Source organism: Lepidochelys kempii, chromosome 11 (assembly GCF_965140285.1).
Source record: "Lepidochelys kempii isolate rLepKem1 chromosome 11, rLepKem1.hap1, whole genome shotgun sequence".
In the NCBI taxonomy this organism is placed as follows: Eukaryota; Metazoa; Chordata; order Testudines; family Cheloniidae; genus Lepidochelys; species Lepidochelys kempii.
In genome coordinates this window covers 38,831,524-38,854,608 of record NC_136390.1, presented here as the reverse complement: position 1 = coordinate 38,854,608, position 23,085 = coordinate 38,831,524, and the positions used below count along the sequence as shown (strand labels likewise).

The 23,085-nt window shown below is 41.4% G+C and overlaps 1 protein-coding gene across 1 annotated transcript in view; it reads right to left on the bottom strand.

Moving 5' to 3' along the window:
• The window catches only part of LOC140895296 (uncharacterized), a 69,361-nt gene extending 47,015 nt beyond the window's left edge, over positions 1-22,346 (bottom strand). Inside the window, exons 1-10 of the mRNA XM_078847987.1 lie at positions 22,189-22,346; positions 18,831-19,399; positions 17,777-17,797; positions 15,481-15,540; positions 14,062-14,115; positions 13,680-13,724; positions 11,576-11,602; positions 11,338-11,382; positions 10,578-10,622; positions 8,682-8,735 (exon numbers count right to left, since the gene is read on the bottom strand). Coding sequence (XP_078704113.1) covers positions 8,682-8,735; positions 10,578-10,622; positions 11,338-11,382; positions 11,576-11,602; positions 13,680-13,724; positions 14,062-14,115; positions 15,481-15,540; positions 17,777-17,797; positions 18,831-19,399; positions 22,189-22,345 — 1,077 coding nt within the window. The 5' untranslated portion in view covers position 22,346. The remainder of the gene's footprint in view (positions 1-8,681; positions 8,736-10,577; positions 10,623-11,337; positions 11,383-11,575; positions 11,603-13,679; positions 13,725-14,061; positions 14,116-15,480; positions 15,541-17,776; positions 17,798-18,830; positions 19,400-22,188) is intronic.
• Positions 22,347-23,085: the final 739 nt, after the last annotated feature.

The following is a 23,085-nucleotide window of genomic DNA, read 5'->3' as shown; positions in this document are numbered from 1 at the left end:
CTATCTACATGCCTCCAGCTTTCACCCAGACCACACCACACGATCCATCGTCTACAGCCAAGCTCTGCGATACAACCGCATTTGCTCCAACCCCTCAGACAGAGACACACACCTACAAGATCTCTATCAAGCATTCTTACGACAATACCCACCTGCGGAAGTGAAGAAACAGATTGATAGAACCAGAAGAGTTCCCAGAAGTCACCTACTACAGAACAGGCCTAACAAAGAAAATAACAGAACGCCCCTAGCAGTCACCTTCAGCCCCCAACTAAAACCTCTCCAACGCATTATCAAGGATCTACAACTGATCCTGAAGGATGACCCAACACTCTCACAAATCTTGGGAGACAGGCCAGTCCTTGCCTACAGACAGCCCCCCAACCTGAAGCAAATACTCACCAGCAACCACACACCACACAACAGAACCACTTACCCAGGAACCTACCCTTGCAACAAAGCCCGTTGCCAACTGTGACCACATATCTATTCAGGGGACACCATCACAGGGCCTAATAACATCAGCCACACTATCAGAGGCTCGTTCACTTGCGCATCTACCAATGTGATATGCCATCATGTGCCAGCAATGCCCGTCTGCCATGTACATTGGTCAAACTGGACAGTCTCTACGTAAAAGAATAAATGGACACAAATCAGATGTCAAGAATTATAACATTCATAAACCAGTCGGAGAACACTTCAATCTCTCTGATCACGCGATTACAGACATGAAAGTTGCGATATTACAACAGAAAAACTTCAAATCCAGACTCCAGAGAGAGACTGCTGAATTGGAATTCATTTGCAAATTGGATACAATTAACTTAGGTTACCTTGCATAATGACTTAGCCACTCCCAGTCTCTATTCAAGCCTATTTTCCCCTTGTTTTTTCCTACCCCCCCCCCGACGTTCTTGTTAAACCCTGGATTTGTGCTGGAAATGGCCCAGCTTGATTATCATACACATTGTAAGGAGAGTGATCACTTTACATAAGCTATTACCAGCAGGAGAGTGGGGAGGGGGGGAGAGGAAAACCTTTTGTAGTGATAATCACCCATTTTTTTTCATGGTTTGTGTGTATAAAAATGTCTTCTGTACTTTCCACAGTATGCATCCAATGAAGTGAGCTGTAGCTCACGAAAGCTTATGCTCAAATCAATTGGTTAGTCTCTAAGGTGCCACAAGTACTCCTTTTCTTTTTGCAAATACAGACTAACACGGCTGCTACTCTGAAACCTGTCATTTTACAGACTAATCTCCTTTTAGTCCGGGTCCAGCAATCACTCACACCTTCTGTAGTTATTGTCTTTTGTTCCAGTTTCTTTCAGGTATCCTTGGGGGGTGGAGAGGCTAACATTTATTTGAGCATAAGCTTTCGTGAGCTACAGCTCACTTCATCAGATGCATCCGATGAAGTGAGCTGTAGCTCACGAAAGCTTATGCTCAAATAAATATGTTAGTCTCTAAGCCCTGGTCTACACTAGGACTTTAGGTCGAATTTAGCAACGTTAAATCGATTTAAACCTGCACCCGTCCACACAGTGAAGCCCTTTATTTCGACTTAAAGGGCTCTTAAAATTGATTTCCTTACTCCACCCCTGACAAGTGGATTAGCGCTTAAATCGACGTTCCCAGCTCGAATTTGGGGTACTGTGGACACAATTCGATGGTATTGGCCTCCGGGAGCTATCCCAGAGTGCTCCATTCTGACCGCTCTGGACAGCACTCTCAACTCAGATGCACTGGCCAGGTAGACAGGAAAAGAACCGCGAACTTTTGAATCTCATTTCCTGTTTGGCCAGCGTGGCAAGCTGCAGGTGACCATGCAGAGCTCATCAGCACAGGTGACCATGATGGAGTCCCAGAATCGCAAAAGAGCTCCAGCATGGACCGAACGGGAGGTACGGGATCTGATCGCTGTTTGGGGAGAGGAATCCGTGCTATCAGAACTCCGTTCCAGTTTTCGAAATGCCAAAACCTTTGTGAAAATCTCCCAGGGCATGAAGGACAGAGGCCATAACAGGGACCCGAAGCAGTGCCACGTGAAACTGAAGGAGCTGAGGCAAGCCTACCAGAAAACCAGAGAGGCGAACAGCCGCTCTGGGTCAGAGCCCCAAACATGCCGCTTCTATGATGAGCTGCATGCCATTTTAGGGGGTTCAGCCACCACTACCCCAGCCGTGTTGTTTGACTCCTTCAATGGAGATGGAGGCAATACGGAAGCAGGTTTTGGGGACGAAGAAGATGAGGAGGAGGAGGAGGAGGTTGTAGATAGCTCACAGCAAGCAAGCGGAGAAACCGGTTTTCCCGACAGCCAGGAACTGTTTCTCACCCTAGACCTGGAGCCAGTACCCCCCGAACCCACCCAAGGCTGCCTCCTGGACCCAGCAGGCGGAGAAGGGACCTCTGGTGAGTGTACCTTTTAAAATGCTATACATGGTTTAAAAGCAAGCATGTGAAAGGATTACTTTGCCCTGGCATTTGCGGTTCTCCTAGATGTAGTCCTAAAGCCTTTGCAAAAGGTTTCTGGGGAGGGCAGCCTTATTTCGTCCTTCATGGTAGGACACTTTTATCACTCCAGGCCAGTAACACATACTCGGGAATCACTGTAGAACAAAGCATTGCAGTGTATGTTTGCTGGCATTCAACCAAAATCTGTTCTTTCTCTCTCTGTGTTATCCTCAGGAGAGTGAGATATAATTCATGGTCACCTGGTTGAAATAGGGTGCTTTTCTTCAGGGACACTCAGTATAGCCCATTCCTGCTGGGCTGTTTGCCTGTGGCTGAACAGAAATGTTCCCCGCTGTTAGCCACAGGGAGGGGGGAAGGTTGAGGGGGTAGTCACGCGGTGGGAGGAGGCAAAATGCGACCTTGTAACGAAAGCACATGTGCTATGTATGTAATGTTAACAGCAAGGTTTACCCTGAAAGACTGTAGCGACTGTTTTATAAAATGTGTCTTTTTAAATACCGCTGTCCCTTTTTTTTTTTTCTCCACCAGCTGCATGTGTTTCAATGATCACAGGATCTTCTCCTTCCCAGAGGCTAGTGAAGCTTAGAAAGAAAAAAAAACGCACTCGCGATGAAATGTTCTCCGAGCTCATGCTGTCCTCCCACACTGACAGAGCACAGATGAATGCGTGGAGGCAAATAATGTCAGAGTGCAGGAAAGCACAAAATGACCGGGAGGAGAGGTGGCGGGCTGAAGAGAGTAAGTGGCGGGCTGAAGAGAGTAAGTGGCGGGCTGAAGACAGGGCTGAAGCTCAAATGTGGCGGCAGCGTGATGAGAGGAGGCAGGATTCAATGCTGAGGCTGCTGCAGGACCAAACCAGAATGCTCCAGTGTATGGTTGAGCTGCAGCAAAGGCAGCTGGAGCACAGACTGCCACTGCTGCCCCTCTGTAACCAACCGCCCTCCTCCCCAAGTTCCATAGCCTCCACACCCAGACGCCCAAGAACGCGGTGGGGGGGCCTCCGGCCAACCAGCCACTCCACAACAGAGGATTGCCCAAAAAAAAGAAGGCTGTCATTCAATAAATTTTAAAGTTGTAAACTTTTAAAGTGCTGTGCTTAAAGTGCTGTGTGGCATTTTCCTTCCCTCCTCCACCACCCCTCCTGGGATACCTTGGTAGTCATCTCCCTATTTGTGTGATGAATGAATAACGAATGCATGACTGTGAAGCAGCAATGACTTTATTGCCTCTGCAAGCGGTGATTAAAGGGAGGAGGGGAGGGTGGTTAGCTTACAGGGAAGTAGAGTGAACCAAGGGGCGGGGGGTTTCATCAAGGAGAAACAAACAGAACTTTCACACTGTAGCCTGGCCAGTCATGAAACTGGTTTTCAAAGCTTCTCTGATGCGTACCGCGCCCTCCTGAGCTCTTCTAACCGCCCTGGTGTCTGGCTGCGCGTAACCAGCAGCTAGGCGATTTGCCTCAGCCTCCCACCCCACCATAAACGTCTCCCCCTTACTCTCACAGATATTGTGGAGCACACAGCAAGCAGTAATAACAGTGGGAATATTGGTTTCGCTGAGGTCTAAGCGAGTCAGTAAACTGCGCCAGCGCGCCTTTAAACGTCCAAATGCACATTCTACCACCATTCTGCACTTGCTCAGCCTGTAGTTGAACAGCTCCTGAAGATGCGAGCGTCATGCACCTTTCCCGGACATCCCACGTTGATGTTGGTGAAACGTCCCTTGTGATCCACCAGAGCTTGCAGCACTATCGAAAAGTACCCCTTGCGGTTTATGTACTCGCCGGCTTGGTGCTCTGGTGCCAAGATAGGGATATGGGTTCCGTCTATAGCCCCACCACAGTTAGGGAATCCCATTGCAGCAAAGCCATCCACTATGACCTGCACATTTCCCAGGGTCACTACCCTTGATATCAGCAGATCTTTGATTGCGTGAGCTACTTGCATCACAGCAGCCCCCACAGTAGATTTGCCCACTCCAAATTGATTCCCAACTGACCGGTAGCTGTCTGGCGTTGCAAGCTTCCACAGGGCTATCGCCACTCGCTTCTCAACTGTGAGGGCTGCTCTCATCCTGGTATTCATGCGCTTCAGGGCAGGGGAAAGCAAGTCACAAAGTTCCATGAAAGTGCCCTTACGCATGCGAAAGTTTCGCAGCCACTGGGAGTCGTCCCAGACCTGCAACACTATGCGGTCCCACCAGTCTGTGCTTGTTTCCCGAGCCCAGAATCGGCGTTCCACAGCCTGAACCTGCCCCATTAGCACCATGATGCATGCATTGGCAGGGCCCATGCTTTCAGAGAAATCTGTGTCCGTGTCCTGATCACTCACGGGACCGCGCTGACGTCGCCTCCTCGCCCGGTATCGCGTTGCCATGTTCTGGTGCTGCATATACTGCTGGATAATGCGTGTGGTGGTTGATGTGCTCCTAATTGCCAAAATGTGCTCAGCGGCCTCCATGCTTGCCTTGGTATTGTGTCCGCACAGAAAAAAGGCGCGGAACGATTGTCTGCCGTTGCTCTGACGGAGGGAGGGGCGACTGACGACACGGCTTACAGGGTTGGCTTCAGGGAGCTAAAATCAACAAAGGGTGTGCCTGTACATCAAGGAGTATTTCAGGCAGGACTGCACGGAGGGTTCCAATAAGAAATGGTGCACCAAAGTTATCGTTGTTATTGGAACAAGGAGGTTAGCCTGGCCTCTGATTGATACATGGCTAGATTAACCTCGCTGCGCCTTCTCTGTGACTGACTGCAGTGTGATCTAGACAGGGGAGGAGGAAAATGAGTACAAAACAAATCTGGTCTATTTCTTGTTCTGACCCACTCCATCTATCCTTTACATCTTTGGCTGGCAGCAGACAAAAAAGGCGCGAAATGATTGTCTGCCCTTGCTTTCACGGGGGGAGGGAGGGTGGGAACGGGGTCCTGACGATATGTACCCAGAACCACCCGCGACAATGTTTTAGCCCCATCAGGCATTGGGATATCAACCCAGAATTCCAATGGGCAGCGGAGACTGCGGGAACTGTGGGATAGCTACCCACAGTGCAACGCTCCGGAAGTCGACGCTTGCCTCGGTACTGTGGAAGCGCTCTGCCGAGTTAATGCACTTAATGCACTTAGAGCATTTTCTGTGGGGACACACACACTCGAATATATAAAACCGATTTCAAAAAAACCGACTTCTATAAATTCGACCTAATTTCGTAGTGTAGACATACCCTAAGGTGCCACAAATACTCCTAGTCTGTAAAAGGAAGCTTACTGGAACTGGTGAGGTTTTGTCTGTATTCAGTTTTATTAGACATGTAGGTTTTATTTTATTTTGCTTGGTAGTTCACTTTGTTCTGTCTCTTACTACCTGGAACCGCTTAAATCCTACTTTCTGTATTTAATAAAATCACTTTTTACTTATTAATTAACCCAGAGTATGTATTAACGGGGGGGGGAACACCTGTGCATATCTGTCTATCAGTGTTATAGAGGGCAAATAATGTATGAGTTTATGAGAGTAAAATGGATTTATTTAGGGTTTGGACCCCACTGGGAGTTAGGCATCTGAATGTCAGAGGCAGGAACGCTTCTTAACTGGCTTTCAGTTAAGCCTGCAGCTTTGGGACACATGTTTCAGACCCTGGGTCTGTGTTGGCTCAGCAAGACGGGGTGCTGGAGTCCTAAGCTGGCAGGGAAAGCGGGGGCAGAAGTAGTCTTGGCACATCAGGTGGCAGCTCCCAGGGGGTTTCTGTGATCCAACCCGTCACAGCAGACTTATGCAATTTGTCTAAAAAGAACAAATTTTGAATATGAATCACAATGTTTTTTTGTTTCTCCTGTTAGGAATTGAATATTTCAAACCCACTGGTATTACATTGTTGGTGACTGAATCCACTGCCTTCTCTCTAGACCCTTTTAAGTCATTCTGTGTAAAAATGCAAGCCCTGTCAGCTAGATTCAGGCTCGTGGGTCAAAATGGGATTGCAAAAGGCATTAGAAAAAAACAAAATGGTAGTGAAATAGATTAGATTACCTGGGTCTTGAGCTGGTCATTCTTTCTCACAGGAGTCGATCCACTGAAGTTAAGGGGATTTTACATGATTCAGGCTTACTCATGTAGGTAAGGGTATGCAGGTTTAGCACTAAGAGCTCTTTCTTATTTCTAATGTTTATGATTCAGTAACACTGGTAAGCTTTAATTCTGAATCTTCTTGTTTTTATTACCTCTGTGCCTCAGTCTTCTTATTTTAAAGTGTGCTGAGTGCTTCTGGTAATAAAAGCCAGGATTTAGCATTTTGGATTTATATAGTGAAAAGGAAAACTTGGTCCACAAAATATTAGCATTAGAAAAGGGATGAAGCACTAGGAGAAAGAGGGCACTTTCCCAGTATTGTTTATGGATTATACGCAGAAACCCTGCATCCCCACAAGTTTCTAACTTAAAAGTTAGTTAATTAAATGATTGAATCTTGGAATTTAGAGATCTGATCCAAAGCCTATTGAGGTATATGGAAAGGCACTTACTGACTTCAGTCGACTTTGGATCAGGCCCATAGTACTTAACACTCAAGGACCAGATTTTTAAAAAGTATTTAGGTGCTTAACACCCACTGATAATCTGCCTATATTTATACTTGTCTTCAAGACTTCGTTTAAGGGCTTGATCTTGCTCCTGTCACTGTCAATGGCAAAAACTCCCATTGACTTAAATGGTGACAGTTTAACCGCTAACTGCAGGATTGGTAGTTCTGCAGAAGGCTGGAGTCCTAGGAACATAGGAATTGTCACACTGGATTAGACTTGTGGTCCATCTAGTCCATTATATTTTCTCTGAGAATGGCCAGTACCAGATGCTTCAGAAGAAGGTGTGAGAATCCCACAGGAGATAGATGTGGGATAATTTGCCACTGTCATTAGTTCTCATCCTGATCTGTGACTGATAGGGATGGGTTTACACCCTGAAGCATGAAGTTCAATATTCCCTCCAATGTTATCATAATTAATTATAAACAGCTCTGGATATTCTTATCCATATAAATGTCTGAAATCTTTTTGAATCCTGCTTAGTTTCTGCCTGTGACACAGTGCTAGGAGTCTAGAGCTGACCCAGCGCTCTCAGTACTAAGGTACTCGCTATTTCCCCCTTGGAGTGGATTTAACGGGGGTGGGGGGAATGGGATGTTCAATGGCTTAATTAGTCAGGAGGCTGATGAGCTAATGAGAACAATCAACCCACCAACAGATAAAGGACAGAAGGAAGTGCAAGGGAGGAGGCTGGCAGGGGCCAGGGGACACAGAATCTCAGGATGGTGAGATCTTGCCTTTTACACCCCTGGAGAGTACACTAAAGGGAAAGTTTACTTCCAGTTGTATGTTGTAGCATAGAGTCGTACTGGTAAACTGGTGGAGAGGACCCAATAAATAACACACTAGTATCAGAAATTTAAAAGCATCCATCCTGTTTGTGGTGGTCCAATGGGAAGAGAAGGGAATTTGTGATATACCCTAAAAGAGTTCCTGTGAAAGGTCAAAAGGCTGATAATGTAAAAATAGCACCTTCTTATTCAATGTATTTGTTCACGGTGCAGATTCAAAGTCTGATTTGTTTACCTTACTGACACATGTAAGTTCTGATTTTGATTTTTACTTCTTGTTAGCATTGCGGAGCCAATTCAGCTATGGGAGAACAAAATGGCTTTGATCCCTTTTCATGCATAATCAACAAGACTATTCAATGAGATCCAGTTGCAGAATTCATATTACTAATAAGAATGCACAATCCAAAAGAAACACTATTCAGCTTTCAGATCCTAGGCTGAATTTCCATGGTTGGCACTTACAAGTAAAACATGTTGTTGTTTTCTAAATTGAACACATCTGATACATCAAGTGGTAAGAGACAACAAATTTTTGGAGTAATACTGCACTTTAAATGTTCAAGTACTAGAAGAATGGGGTATAAGTCACTATACTGAAAAGACAATGTCCAGCTGAATCTACTGTAGTAAACACCAGGAGTAGACAAGCAGTTTTTGCTAGGTAACTTGCAGGGATATCAGATAGATGAATTACTTGCAGTCCCCATTTAGCGAAACCCCTTGAACAGAAGGGAAAAGTGAATGTGGGGAAGAGCATTATTGCGGTATGGATAACTGTATATATCTTTTAATGTTAAAAAAAAAAAAAAAGAGGAGATCTTTTATTCTTGCCTTTGATCCTTGCACACCTTCAGGCCCTTGGTCTCCGGGTAACCCTTGGGAACCCTGTTAAAACACAAATGTTTTTATCAGAATATTCCAGGCTTTCAGAGCAAGGGGTTTTTGAGAAACAAGCAATAATTTACTGCAATCCACATGAAAACCTTTGTCACAAACATTTCAAAACTAAACACAATTTAAATTCTGCCCTTGTATGCAAGAATGCAGCTAGTGGTGTGTAAGCATCTGAGGACAGCACTTGGCTCTTTCTTAAGTAGAATAAAAGTAAACAGTCATCAAAATTTATTTACAGCATCACTGCAACAATGACAATACTACAAGCTCCTCTAGGTATTAGTAATGTAGGGTTTGGGGCAGGGGTGCTGGAACAATTTTTATAGCAAGGATGCGGAGAGCCATAGAACCAAATTGTAAACCCTGTATATAATGGGAACTCCTTCAAGACAGGGGGTGCACCAGTGCCCCCCGCATCTCTAGTTTCAGCACCTATGGTTTGGGGGCTCTTTTACAAAACACTGCTCCCACTAAAAGGGTGTTGTGGCAAATCTGATCTATTTAAAATGTGTAACTTTAACTTTCTTGGGTTGCATATTTTTCATAAAGATTTTCTGATTTTTGTTATTGATTTTTATGATGCACTATAACAAGTTTGCTTATATGACAGATTCTCCTAAAACAGTAGGTACAAAAACAAGCCATTTTAAGTCACAAAACCTCATTGCATCGAGTGGGAACAGAACTGATCCAAAACGTGCAAACTGGCAATATTCTGGACTGTTCTAATTCCCTCATAATATGAGAGTATAATTTATCAATGTACATGACTTTCAACCCCTTTTAGAAAACAATAAAATGGGCTAGATCTTCAGCAGGTATAAATGGGCATAGCTTCACTGACTTTGGTAGCTCTATTGACTTCAATGGACCTATGCCAGTTTCCATCAGATGAGGATGGCCGAGCCAATTACTTTGATTTATATGGGTCACATCTCACTAGTGCGCTCATTTATTTCAACAGTCTTTTGCCCACTGCTCCTAAAGGATATGTTGTTAAGTTATCAGTGTTATTTCTTTTCCTACATTACTTCTTAAATCAACTACTCCATTATAAAGGGACAGTGGTTGGTAGGCCTGACATTTTATACGCTTTCTGTTTCCTAAAACTTGTCGCATATTTTCATCTTCTGCCTAATCAAGAGTTTAGTCACCTGCTCCTTATTCAGATCAATGAAGACAACAAGGATGAAATCCTGGCCCTGTTGCAACCAATGGGAGTTTTGCTCCCATGGGGCCAGGATTACACCCCAGGCATTTTGCCCAAGTAGGGAGAACAGAATGGGGCCCTAGAAGTGTCTTAGAGATTTTTCCTTAAGGACGTACAAGGTGACAAGGTCAAATTATTCTGTCATCCTAAAGATGCAGAATATGACACTCTGAATTAGACAAAAGATGCAAATGTGTGAAATCAATCCTTAAAATAAACACATTTTTGGGGGGAACAAAGTCTCCGATGCTCAGCAGGGATCTATACTCTAATTAGGCCAAACTACCTGAGGCCCCAGTTCAGGAATAAATATATGCTAAGTATTGTCTACAGCATTAGACATAACAGCATGGTCTTTCCATTGCTGTGGGGGTCTCTTCTCCTGCACACTCTACTATTTCTGCCAGTCAATAATCGGAGAACAAAAATATTCAGTTGTCTACACTGAACTCCAAAAATCCCTGTCAATGTTACAATGAAAGAGGATACATGTGTTAGGCATGGAATATTTTGAATGAGACTGGCTCTAGAAGTCTAGGCAGCTGAGCCATGTTGTGAACTAAAGTGATTTCACAGCTTTGCAAAGCACCAAGAAAGCGAAGTATGTCTGTGCTGTTTGTTACCTGTAGACCTCTCAGTCCTGTGTGACCAACTGGACCTTCTGGACCCTGAAAAGCAAGAAGACAAAAGTGCCTACAAAAAATCTAAAACTTCTAAAATATATTTGGATACATTAAAATATAGTACAAAGAACATCAAGAAAAGAAATCAAGAAGTCCATAACTTGCAAGAAAATACTGCATAAATATGAAACTGGGATACAGTAGTTAAATTACAGTATGAGAATGAATTTGAAGTCAGATACCAAGATCCTGCATGGTCAAGTTTTACATCTATTTCATTAAACATGTTTACAGCTACCATACACTGAACCTTCAAGCCCATTGCTGGAGTTAAAATCTTGATTTTCATTTTCATAGTCATACGCCCCTCAGTCCATCTTCCCCCTTTAAAAGTGGGCCTGATTCTGCTCCTGCCAAAGTCAATGAGAGTCTTGCCAGTGTCTGAAGTGGAAGTAGGCTTGCACCCTAAATGCAACAGCACTAAAGTATAAGAGCAGCTGGGATAATTATTGAAAAATGACCTTTTTCAGTTTATCTTTATTTGATTGACCTTAAAATTTGTCAACTGTATTCTCCCTCTGCTTTATAAATAACATTTACACTAAATCTACCACAATGTCTATTATCAGGGATAGCAAATTTTAAATCTCAGGCAATTGTGTCCTATAACTTCTCCATACTCCATTTCACTGTACATTAGGAGAAATAGTGTTCTGTAACAATGTTTTCCCTAAAGTATAATAAGCAGATAGATACTTACTCTGTCACCTTTTATCCCTGGAGTGCCACAGTCACCTCTTTCCCCCTAAGGAAATAAACCATGAACATTCAAAAAGTTTACTGAGCATTACAAGGATATTTTTATTCATTACATCTTCCTGCCAGAACACACATCCCAAATGCTACAATTTTTCATGAACAGCCAACCAAATATGTTGATGTGTATATCTACAAGACCATACAAACATGTCAATAAATGTTCCTACTGAAAATCATACCTTTTCTCCTTTGTAGCCAGATTTTCCCTGGGAAAAGAAACAAAAAAGATTGGAAGATATTTTAACCTGATTTAAATAAATTAATTGTAACACTATTACACAAGCTGCAACTCCATAGTCTTTACAGAAAAAACATAAAATTTCAGGCTCTTATAAAAATTCAGCTACAACACTGGATCTCTGAGGTGGCAATATGGCTGTGTATATGACAGCTGTCTACAATAATATATATTATTATATGTACAAAATACCCTATGTCAATTGAATTTTAAACTGAGATTTTAATTATACAAAGGCTTGAGCTCTAGAGTTAAGGCTGACACTCCTGTAAGTGTAAGCATTGTATTTCTGGAAAGGTAGAGGTGGTGTGGGCGTGGTGAGGACATCAAAGTTTCAGACTTGTTGCAAAACTTTTTAAAAAACTGGAGGAAACTCAGCACGGGGGGAAATGTACAGTGCAACTCTGAAAGAACTGCTGTATTTGTGTTTTTCCAATCCTTGTATGACTATTATGTGAGTGGAAAGGCTACAAAGCTGAACCCAGTGTTAATAACTACAGGTGGCAAAATGAAATAATGCTGATATTCTTCTTTCCATTGTAAATCAGGTTTCCAGTCCTGCAAGAATATTTGTCTGTGCAGACCCCAATGCCTGTGTGGAATCTCACTGAGTCAATGAAAGCATGTTTAAAAAAAAGCATACTTTTTGAGTATGGTCTTTCAACCCATTTTCACACACCTGATACTAATTTATTCTTGACTACATTTCTTTAGTTTGCTTATAGAATGACATGTGGGACTATGCCAAAAATCAATATATTTCATGTTGACAGTTGCTCCCCATCCAGGCCAGGCTGGTGACTTTGTCCAAAAAGAAGCTGAACTCTGGCGGGATTCAAATCCACATCCTTTGAATACCCTCTCAGATCTAGAAAGCCAATGCACTATCCATTGTGCTTCAGAGCCTCTGTTAGTTAGCAGGCCACTAATTCACTTAATATGTGCCCTATTAATTTTGTATTGTTCTAGTTTTTTAATCAAAATGTCATGCAGTACCAAGTGAAGCACGTAACAGAAGTCTATTAAATCAACACTATTACCTTTATCTACCAAACGTGTAATTTCATCAAAAAAAGATATCAAGTTAATTTGACAGGATCTATTTTCCATAAACTCAAGTTGATTTGTATTAATTATATTACCTTCCTTTAATACTTTATTACTTGAGTCCAGTATTAGCTGCTCCATTATCTTGCCTAGGATCGATGACAGACTGACAGGCCTATAAGTTCTGGATCATTCCCATTATCCTTTTAAAATATTGCACAATATTATCTTTCTTCCAGTCCTCTGGAATTTTCCTAGTGTTCCAAGACTTATTGAAAATCACCATTAATGGTCCAACAAGCTCCTCAGTGAGCCCTTTACAAATTCTTGGATGCAAGTTATCTGGACTTGGTGATTTAAAATGTCTAACTTAATCGCTCCTGTTTAACATCCTCCTGAGATACTAGTAGAATGGAAAGAGTGTTAGCCATATCCTATGATGATGATATCTTCTGTTTTTCCCCAAATATAGAACTGAAATAGGTATTGAATACTTCTTTCTTTTCTGGATTATTATTGATAATTCTACTGTTTCCATTTAGTAGTGGACCAATACCACAGTTAGGATTCTTTTTGTTCCTAATATAGTTAAAAAATCCTAATTCTTATTGTTCTTAACTCTGCTGGCCATACTCTTCTCCATCTGTCCCTTTGCTTCCCTAATCAATTTTCTTCAATTCCTAACAAGGAAGATTGTAAACTGAATATATCAAATATAGAAGATTAAATCATTTGAAGGGAGTATATAACCCCAATGGAAGTGTGTAATTGTAACTCCCATTACTATTAAATAAGAGTTAAACACATTCTTTAAACAACAATACTCCTTTTCAGTTTTTCTAACTCTTTTTTATTTCTTGTGTTAACGAATCACTGGATGCTAAACTGGACCTGAAAACTCTGCTTGGCTATTATAATGTTTATTGCAAACATGGGATCACATCCTTGAAGTAAATGAACAATGTAATGACTAGAGAAAATACTGATTTCCTTTTTACCTCTGTTCCATCTTTTCCTGGAATTCCATTGAGACCTGCATCCCCCTATGAAGAATCCAACATCAAGATCAGTCAAACAAGGAAAATGTAATGTTTTGACCTGTACTTACATTGTTCTCTTTAGTATAATTTAGTACATAGTAAAGGATGCATACCAGCTCCCTCTTCTAAAGTTTTAATTATCTTATATGCAAAATACTAACATAGAAGTTCTGTTTGCAAATTACATTAATGTGTATTTTTTTACTTCAAGAGAAAAGGAGGACTAAATAACTTAGATGAACTATTCCAGTTCATAAATGCTAAGTACATACATTACTATTCTTTCAGTTCAAATGAAAATATTGGATGCTTTTACTAAATCTTTAAAAAGACATGCCACCTTTACTCCTTTCTGGCCAGGAGCCCCATCATCACCTGGACGACCCTTTTTACCCTAAAAACAGCAAAATAAAAAAGTTATGTAATAAAACAGTCACATATCATATGCCCCACATCCCAAATTCTGTATAAATCATTCAGTACTTTTAGACAGGTTCAAGTAACTTCACCACAAAAGGAGTTATTAAATAAAATGATTTTTTTGGCAATGTATGTAGTACTTTAGGAATTATATTTTGGTCATTTGTTTCCTGAACCTTAAACAAACCAGTGTAGTTATCACAGATGTCAAACAGCATGTCTGGGAGGGACATGCTCACCTGCACAGAAAACCTGTTTTCTTCTTAACATTGCTGTAAAGCACCTAGGACTGATTTCATCTGAAAACAGATGCAGATGTTTTTGTAGAGGTCACAGTTGTTCATTTTAGCACTGTTTAAATGATGCATGTTTGTATTGAACTTTTTGAAAAGTATGCTTTCATATAAAAGATACCTGTGTTCTTCAAGTAGTGATATCTTATTGTAACTTAAACAAAAACTGTATAATATATATTAGTTTAAACTAAAAGTGCTAGTCTATAGAAGGAAGAGGCAGTAAAGTTTAGTGTTTGTAACAGGTCCAATGAAAAAAAGTAGTCAAGACTGCTGGGTTCTATTCCTAACTCTGCCTCAGACTCTGTGACCTTGGGCAAGGAATATATAATCTTTTTATACTTCAGTTCGATTTTAATGAGTATAATAGTGGGCTGTTCAAAGGCTTCAGGATTCAGTTTGACAGCTAAACCCTGCAGTTTAGTTCATTGGGACTGACAATGAAACAATCCTGCATCTTTGCTTGGAGGGTCTAGTTCGATGTACTCTCCAAAGGAAGCCCCCTCTTCTCTATATGTACCTCAAGCCAGTTACCTCTTGAGTTGGAAATTCCTAATGTTTCACCCTCCAGGATTTCCTTTCTCTCTTTTTTTTCTCCTTACCTCTTGCCTCAAAGCAACTCAGTTTTTTTATACTCCTGATTTGGAGCTAATGAGTCATCTGGTCTGGCTGTCAGACTGAATCAGTAGAATAACTCTGCACTTCCACAGAGATGAAGCCTTCTTTTTGCCCTTTAACCATGGGGTTGTTTTTTTTTTGTACATCTGCTATGACCAAAGCAGATCTCTGGCAGATCATAAATCACATAGCTGTTCCCTTTTAGAAAGGAGGATCTCATGAATAGCAGGCAAACTTTCCGCACATTTCTCATTGATCTGACACTTCCACACGGTGTAAGTACAAAGAAATACTACTTATAGCTCTAACTTTGTCTCATGGATCAGATTCAGAGGATTAATCAAAATGCCTAGAACAAACTTAATAGCAAATTACATTATGCATTATTCACTAAGACAGAAGGAAAATGAGAAATGACAGCTACTTACGGCAGGGCCAGGAAGGCCTCTTTCCCCTTTCTCACAGTTACATGTGGGAGCTTGGGGACACTTTGAATGAAAATGTTCACAGCAAATCAGTGCACTTTAATGGGTAAGCCAGAAAACATTGCAACATTTCAGTTTCCATATAGGTAATCTACAAGCACCAATGAATTACTTCTGTAGAATAAACAACTTTGTATCTTTTAATTGCATTCAGTTACTTTACCGCTCATAAGTAATGTGGTCGTCCCACACCAAGCCAAGAAATCCTTTATATCACATCACATAATCATGACTTTGCCACAACCCCCTTGTAAGGGGTAGCATGTTGTTGTGCAGCATGGTGGTGGTGGGGAATGTAATAACTCTGTGCTGCTCAACCCACCTTACACAACTACCTGTTGTAGGGGTAGCTGGTACAGGGGAATAAGGGGGCACCATACATCCTTACACCCCCTTATTCCATTGCACAGGCATGCAGGATGGGTCATAATCTGACCTTATAGAAATGCATAAACAAAATGCTTATATGCAAATTAATATAATCTAATTAATAAAATTAATTTTAATAAATGTCCTGCATTTTTTCTCTTTACTTTGCATTTATATTGTGTCAGTGGATCACTGATCCACAGTGATTATATGTAGTTACTTTTTTTATGCTTCCAAACCATAAAATATGAAGACTCAATACATATGGAAAAAGTTTTTAAAAATTATTTATTAAATCTCTATTCAACTTTAAGACTTAGACAAGTGGGCACCCCAAGCATCATTATCTGAATATCCCAGATAATGTGCCTCCCAAGGACAACAGCATGTAATCCATTTTAGGGTTTTGTACTGTCACACATCACCATCATATCTGAATGCCTACAGGGAAGTTTGATTAGCATAGCAAGATCCCTAGAGGACTTCATGGAATCATTTGGCTTGTCTTCCCTCTCAGGTTATAGGAAGCTTTGCTTAGAGCAGGATTTTTCTGGAGAGGGCAGGAGAGGAGAAGTTATTGTCAATGTCATTCTTTTTATGGTGTTTCTTGTTGTGCGTTGGTTCTCATTCCTTTTGTTTTCTCTGTGTTTATTTTCAACCCTACTAATTGTGCATAGGCCTGGAGATCATTTGTTTTGCCTTGCACATCTCTATTGATATGGAATAGCATGTTAATGTCATCTGCAAATCCAACGTCCTTTAACTTCTGTTTGAAAATCCATTTTATGTCACTTGGCTCTTTTATGGTCTTTCTTATTACCCAATCTACTGCTGTAAAAAGATTGTGGGTGACATAAGACATTCTTGTATGACGCCTGTAGTAACATTGAACAAGAAATACCAATCATACTTTTCAGGACAGACATAGAACAGTTCCAGTGTTTCACGTATGTTGGCAGAATTGTAAATACACCAGGTGGAACAGATGAATACATTACAGCCAGAAAATCAAAAGCCAGACATGCCTCTGTAACTTTAAGTCTGATCTGGAGAAATAGAAATCTTGCCCTCCAAAGTAAACTTAGAATATCTAATGCAATTGTAAAGTTGGTCTTAGTATATGGTTCTGAAACTTGAAGACTTATTAAGATGCTACTATCTAAACTCCAATTTTTCATAAACAGCTGCCTTAGACAAAACTTCTATTAGATCTCCAGAAAAAAAATCACAAATGAAGAACACTGGAGGAGGATGAAACAGAAGCCGACAGGACAGGAGATTACAGAATGAAGGATTGAGATGGCCGTGAAATACACGGAAGAAATATACAAACAATGTAACAAGACAGGCATTGGAACACCCAGGGAAAAAGATGACAAGATACACCAAGGATAACATGAAAATGCACAATAGAGGCAGAATTGAAAGCTATCAAAATGACATGGGAAGAAGCTTAGACTGCAGCAGGAGATCAGTAAAGATGGAAGGCTGTGGAATATCACTATCTATATCTATACATAGGGTTAGGGTTTAGGGTTAGGGTTATTACTTAGGCTTTATCTGATATCACTATATATTTGAGATATTGTTCCTCTTTGAAAATGTAAAGTATGTCAGGCCACAGAAATTTGTAGTTTCTCTAATTCTTGTAAACTATTTAAATTTAGAAAGAAATAAAGGCTCCAATCCTGCAAAGACTAACATATGAAACCTTACTCACATGAGTAGCCCCATTGAATTGTATCTCATTATCTAGTCCCTCATAGTTATTTTTCTATTACATGAATATTTATTACATTACATATACTATTTACAGGACAGCATGATTAAATAGCAATTCTCATATTTTGTTTACCAGTTAATTACTTACCCCTTCTTCAGCCAGATCTTTCTGTGAAGACAGACATTGAAAACAAAATTAGAAATTAGAGGTCATAATCCACCTATAGAGGAAAAAATGCATGTTGCTATCCAGAAAGCCAAGAATGTTGTCTATCTTTTTCCTTTGAGCATAAGCTTTCGTGGGCTAAAACCCACTTCATCTGATGAAGTGGGTTTTAGCCCACGAAAGCTTATGCTCAAATAAATTTGTTAGTCGCTAAGGTGCCACAAGTACTCCTGTTCTTTTTGCAGATACAGATTAACACGGCTGCTACTCTGAAACCTGTCTCTATCTTTGATTACAGTGAGTGAAATCTATTCCTTGTTCAGCAACTAATTAACACAATTTCAAGTTATTAAAAGACTTCCATCAAATTCTCTAATCTATTTTATATTTCAGTTCCTATTTTGTAACGTTAACCCACACATAAGCATACACACACTAATCCTTTCAGTCAAACTAATGCTGTCAGAAAGTCTACTATGACTCCAATGATATAGTAAGTAATAGCAAGAGAAAACAGTGATGAAGAGCAGGAAACTTTCAGGTCTGGAATCACATTTGCTTCTCGACTCCCTGGTAGGTTTTCCAGTGGACACTTATAGAGATTTAGGGTCAAATTCAGATATGTGCTAAGTGGACATGCCTCTGTTAAAGTCTATGGAGGAGTGCTTATGCCAGAGGTGAATCTGGTCTCTGTGACTAAAACAATATAAACTCTCTGGCTTGTTGCAGAAGAAAGAATTAGAATGTTAATTATCTTTTTAAACAAAGAAAACTAAAAAAAGTTTTAAAATACCTTTCCTGAGGAAAAAAATAATAAAAATATCCCACATCATGGAGGAGAGTGAGGGAGAAACTTGTGCTTTGGAATGATGACAAATGGCAAATGAACTGTATTAGATTGGAATTTAGAGTGTTGCTTCTACCCATAAAATACTGATTTTTTTTTAAAAGAACACCAAAAATTAAAAACACTCAGAAGAGAGCAGCTTTTTAAATATTTGGCTAGAATAGTTTCAAATCTTTGGTCCATACATACCATTTCTTTCACAATTTTCTCCACAACTCCTTTCTCTTGGAGGTTGAAAACAAACCTTGATGCTGGGACACTGGCCAGAAGTCGAAGCTTGGCAGCATTGGCCACCTCCTCAGCCACTCTGGTCATTCCTACTGTGAAGAACACAATTCCTTGATGCTTAGCATCAGCAGTAGCTGCAAAAATATCTGGATTTCTTGGATGATCCACTCCATTTGTCAAGAGCACAGCTGCTTTCACACTGCCATGAGTCCCTTCAGTCATGTACAGTTGTGTGAGATTGGTTATAGCATATGTTGTGTAGGTACCATGGCCTATGTAGGTTATGGGAGCAATGCGGGATTTGAAAGCTTCAGGACCTTTCCAGTCTCGGAAAGTTTGCTCTATGAGAACAGTGCTACTGTACTGAAGTAAGGCCATCCTCCAGCTGAGAGTACGTCCAGAATTGACTTGAGCTTCTTTCATACTGTTCACTGTTCCTAATACAAATTTTTTCTGTTGTTCGTGATTATAGTTCTTAGCACTTTCTGAACTGTCCAGTAGAAAAGCTATTTCAAGAACGCAATCTTCATCTGGAATAAATTTGTTAGATAAGTGAGTTTAATTACATTAGGAAGCTAAGTTACTCATAAAATGATATATTTGTATGTACATAGTAGGCTTTGAAAGTGGAAATCCAATTTTCTGGAAGTTTTAGAATACTTGCATAATAAACGTAAGGATGAGGAACCTTCTGAAATTTGGGAGAGGTTTAGAGTCTATGGGATGAGGAACCTTCTGCAGTTGGGGGGAGACCTTCTTGGGGGAGAAGAAACCTTCTGAAAGTGGTACGATCCTCTGGCATGAGGAATGTTCTGAAGATATTTAGACCTTCATTCAGAACTCCTACCTGGTATCTTACCAGGGCGGGGACACAGAAGATCGAGGGTGGGCAAACTACAGCCCGTGGGCCGGGTCCAGCCCCTCAGAACTTTGGATCTGATCCACAGGATTGCCACCGCCATGGGCTGTGGGCTGCTCCCAGAAGCAGCCGGCACCATGTCCCTGCGGTCTCTGGTGCTGGGATGTGAGGTGGAGGGCACTGCATGCTGCTCTTGCCTGTGGGTACCTCCCCCGAAGTTTCCATTGGCCAGGAATGGGGAACCATGGCAAATGGGAGCTTCAGGGGAGATACCCACAAGCAAGAGCAGTGTGCGGAGTCCTCTGCCCCCGCCCCCTCCGGCAGGGGCCTCAGGGATGTGGTGCTGGCCACTTCCTGGAGCAGCACAGGGACAGGGCAGACAGGCAGGAAGCCTGCCCTGGCCCCGGTGCGCGCCACTGCCACCTTGTAGCCACTCCAGGTAAGCGGCACAGGGACGAAGCCCATACCCCAAACCCCTCCTGCACCCTAAACCCCTGCCCTGAGCCCCCTGCTGCACCCCACACCCCTACCTTGAGCCCCCTGCTGCACCCCTCCTGCACCGCAACCCCCTGCCCTCAGTCTCCTGCTGCACTCCACACCTCTCCTGAACCTCAACCCCCTGCCCTGAGCCCCTTCCTGCACCCTTCCCTGCACCAATGCCCTGACCCCCTCCCGCACTGTGCACCCCCTCCTGCACCCCAACCCTCTGCCCTAGCCCTACATTCATCACTCTGCATGCAATGTCCCCACCCAGATGTGGCCTTTGGGCCAAAAAGTTTGCCCACCCCTGCAGAAGATTCACTTCTGAATGGCGAGTTGGGAGAGCTGGGTCATATTCTTGGCCTTGCCACTGATCTGCAGTATGATCTTAAGCAAGTCACTTTATCTTTCGGTGCCTTTGTTTTTATTCCTGCACTTTATCATGTGTATTTCAATTGTGAGCTCTCCAAGGTAGGCATATTGTCTCTCACTATAATGTGGGCATACTGCGCCTAGCATAATTGGTCCCCAACCTCTGTTGGGACCTCTAGAGGCTACTGTAATACAAATAATTAATAAATATATTCATAGACTTGCATCTCTGACTAGGTGGTGCACTGAACTTTTTAGAACACTTCATTTATCCTGCTCCCATTGAGTTCAATGGGAGTACACAGGTTTGTAAACCTAAGTGTGTACTTAAAAGTTTGCAAGCTCAGGGCCTAACACAGTGCAAATTAGGTAATATTAGTGTTCCTCCCCCACTCTGAACTCTAGGGTACAGATGTGGGGACCTGCATGAAAAACCTCCTAAGCTTATCTTTACCAGCTTAGGTCAAAACTTCCCCAAGGTACAAAATATTACACCCGTTATCCTTGGACTGGCCGCTACCACCACCAAACTAATACTGGTTACTGGGGAAGAGCTGTTTGGATGTGTCCTTCCCCCCAAAATACTTCCCAAAACCTTGCACCCCACTTCCTGGACAAGGTTTGGTAAACAGCCTCACCAATTTGCCTAGGTGACTACAGACCCAGACCCTTGGATCTTAAGAACAATGAACAATCCTCCCAACACTTGCACCCCCCCTTTCCTGGGAAATGTTGGATAAAAAGCCTCACTAATTTGCATAGGTGACCACAGACCCAAACCCTTGGATCTGAGAACAATGAAAAAGCATTCAGTGTTTTACAAGAAGACTTTTAATAAAAAATAGAAGTAAATAGAAATAAAGAAATCCCCCCTGTAAAATCAGGATGGTAGATATCTTACAGGGTAATTAGATTCAAAAACATAGAGAACCCCTCTAGGCAAAACCTTAAGTTACAAAAAAGATACACAGACAGAAATAGTTATTCTATTCAGCACAATTCTTTTCTCAGCCATTTAAAGAAATCATAATCTAACACATACCTAGCTAGATTACTTACTAAAAGTTCTAAGACTCCATTCCTGTTCTGTCCCTGGCAAGAGCAGCATACAGACAGACACAGACCCTTTGTTTCTCTCCCTCCTCCCAGCTTTTGAAAGTATCTTGTCTCCTCATTGGTCATTTTGGTCAGGTGCCAGCGAGGTTACCTTTAGCTTCTTAACCCTTTACAGGTGAGAGGAGCTTTCCCCTGGCCAGGAGGGATTTCAAAGGGGTTTACCCTTCCCTTTATATTTATGACAATTAGTTTTCTGAAAACCTAAGAAAATTGCTTCTGAATAAATGTCTATCTGCCACTTTTCTTTTACTGATAATACCATGGCTGATAGACAAAAATATTGAGAATGTAACACAAGAATCCTCCAACCTTGCTCTTTTAAGCTCTTCTTCTCTCACCCAAATGAACTATACATCTAAGTGTAAAAATATGGCAAATGAAATTGTAAGTGGGAGTAGCTCTGCAGGTTGTAAATATACTGCTTTAAGTGCAAGTTAACTATACAGTCTAGAATCTGAATAAATGTTAAGAAAAAAATGTGTTAAAATTCACCTTGATCACTTGGACTGGGATATTTTTCTACAGTATTTGACAGAAGATGCTTAGATTTTTGTCGTCTTACTCCATCTCTTTTGTCTTCATTGAGATTTTGTGCCAAAAACACATGCTGTCCTAGTATCCACAAAAGCCACCAGAATCTGTAGAACATGTTTTGTTTTCTCCTAAACAACACAAAATACAGTGATGATGCACATTATTTGTGCTGCACAAGAACAATGAAGTATGGGTCTGCTTTGCTCCAATGGTAGAAACAGAGGTTAATTCTTTAACAGCAGTACATGCGCCAAGCAGAACATTCAAGGGTTCTATTTGTACATTTATTTACTGTAACAGCTACTGTTAGTATGAATGGGAATTACTTACCTAAAGTCTAACAAAAAGGATGGGAGAATAAATCTTCAAAACAGTAACTTAAAAAAAGTCAAATGAAAAGTTAGGTATTTTATTGCAGTGTATTAAGACCTAGATTAAGTTTTATGCCTACCTTTATCTTAAAGATAAAGTGATTCATGTATGAAGCAAACAGATAGTCCTTGTGAAACCCTTAGGCTATCTTCCAACAAAGATTACATAAGAAAACCTTTACATATACCCAGTGAAATATTTTAAAAATAGAAAATAACCACCCCTAGGACTCAAGTATTATGCCAATTTACAGATGGAGAAACTGAAATAGATCATAAGGCTCAAATTGTCAAAACTGTTGGTACTTGTGGGTGCCTGGATTTGTGGATGCCCACCTTCAGACACCTTCAAGCATTGGGTGCTTTGTGAAAGGACACACAGCAAGGCTGTACTGGAGCTGGGAGTAGACTTTCAGAGTTGCTGGCTGTCAGCAATGCACACAATCCACTAGACTATGTTGCCTCTTGCTACTTCCATCTACCA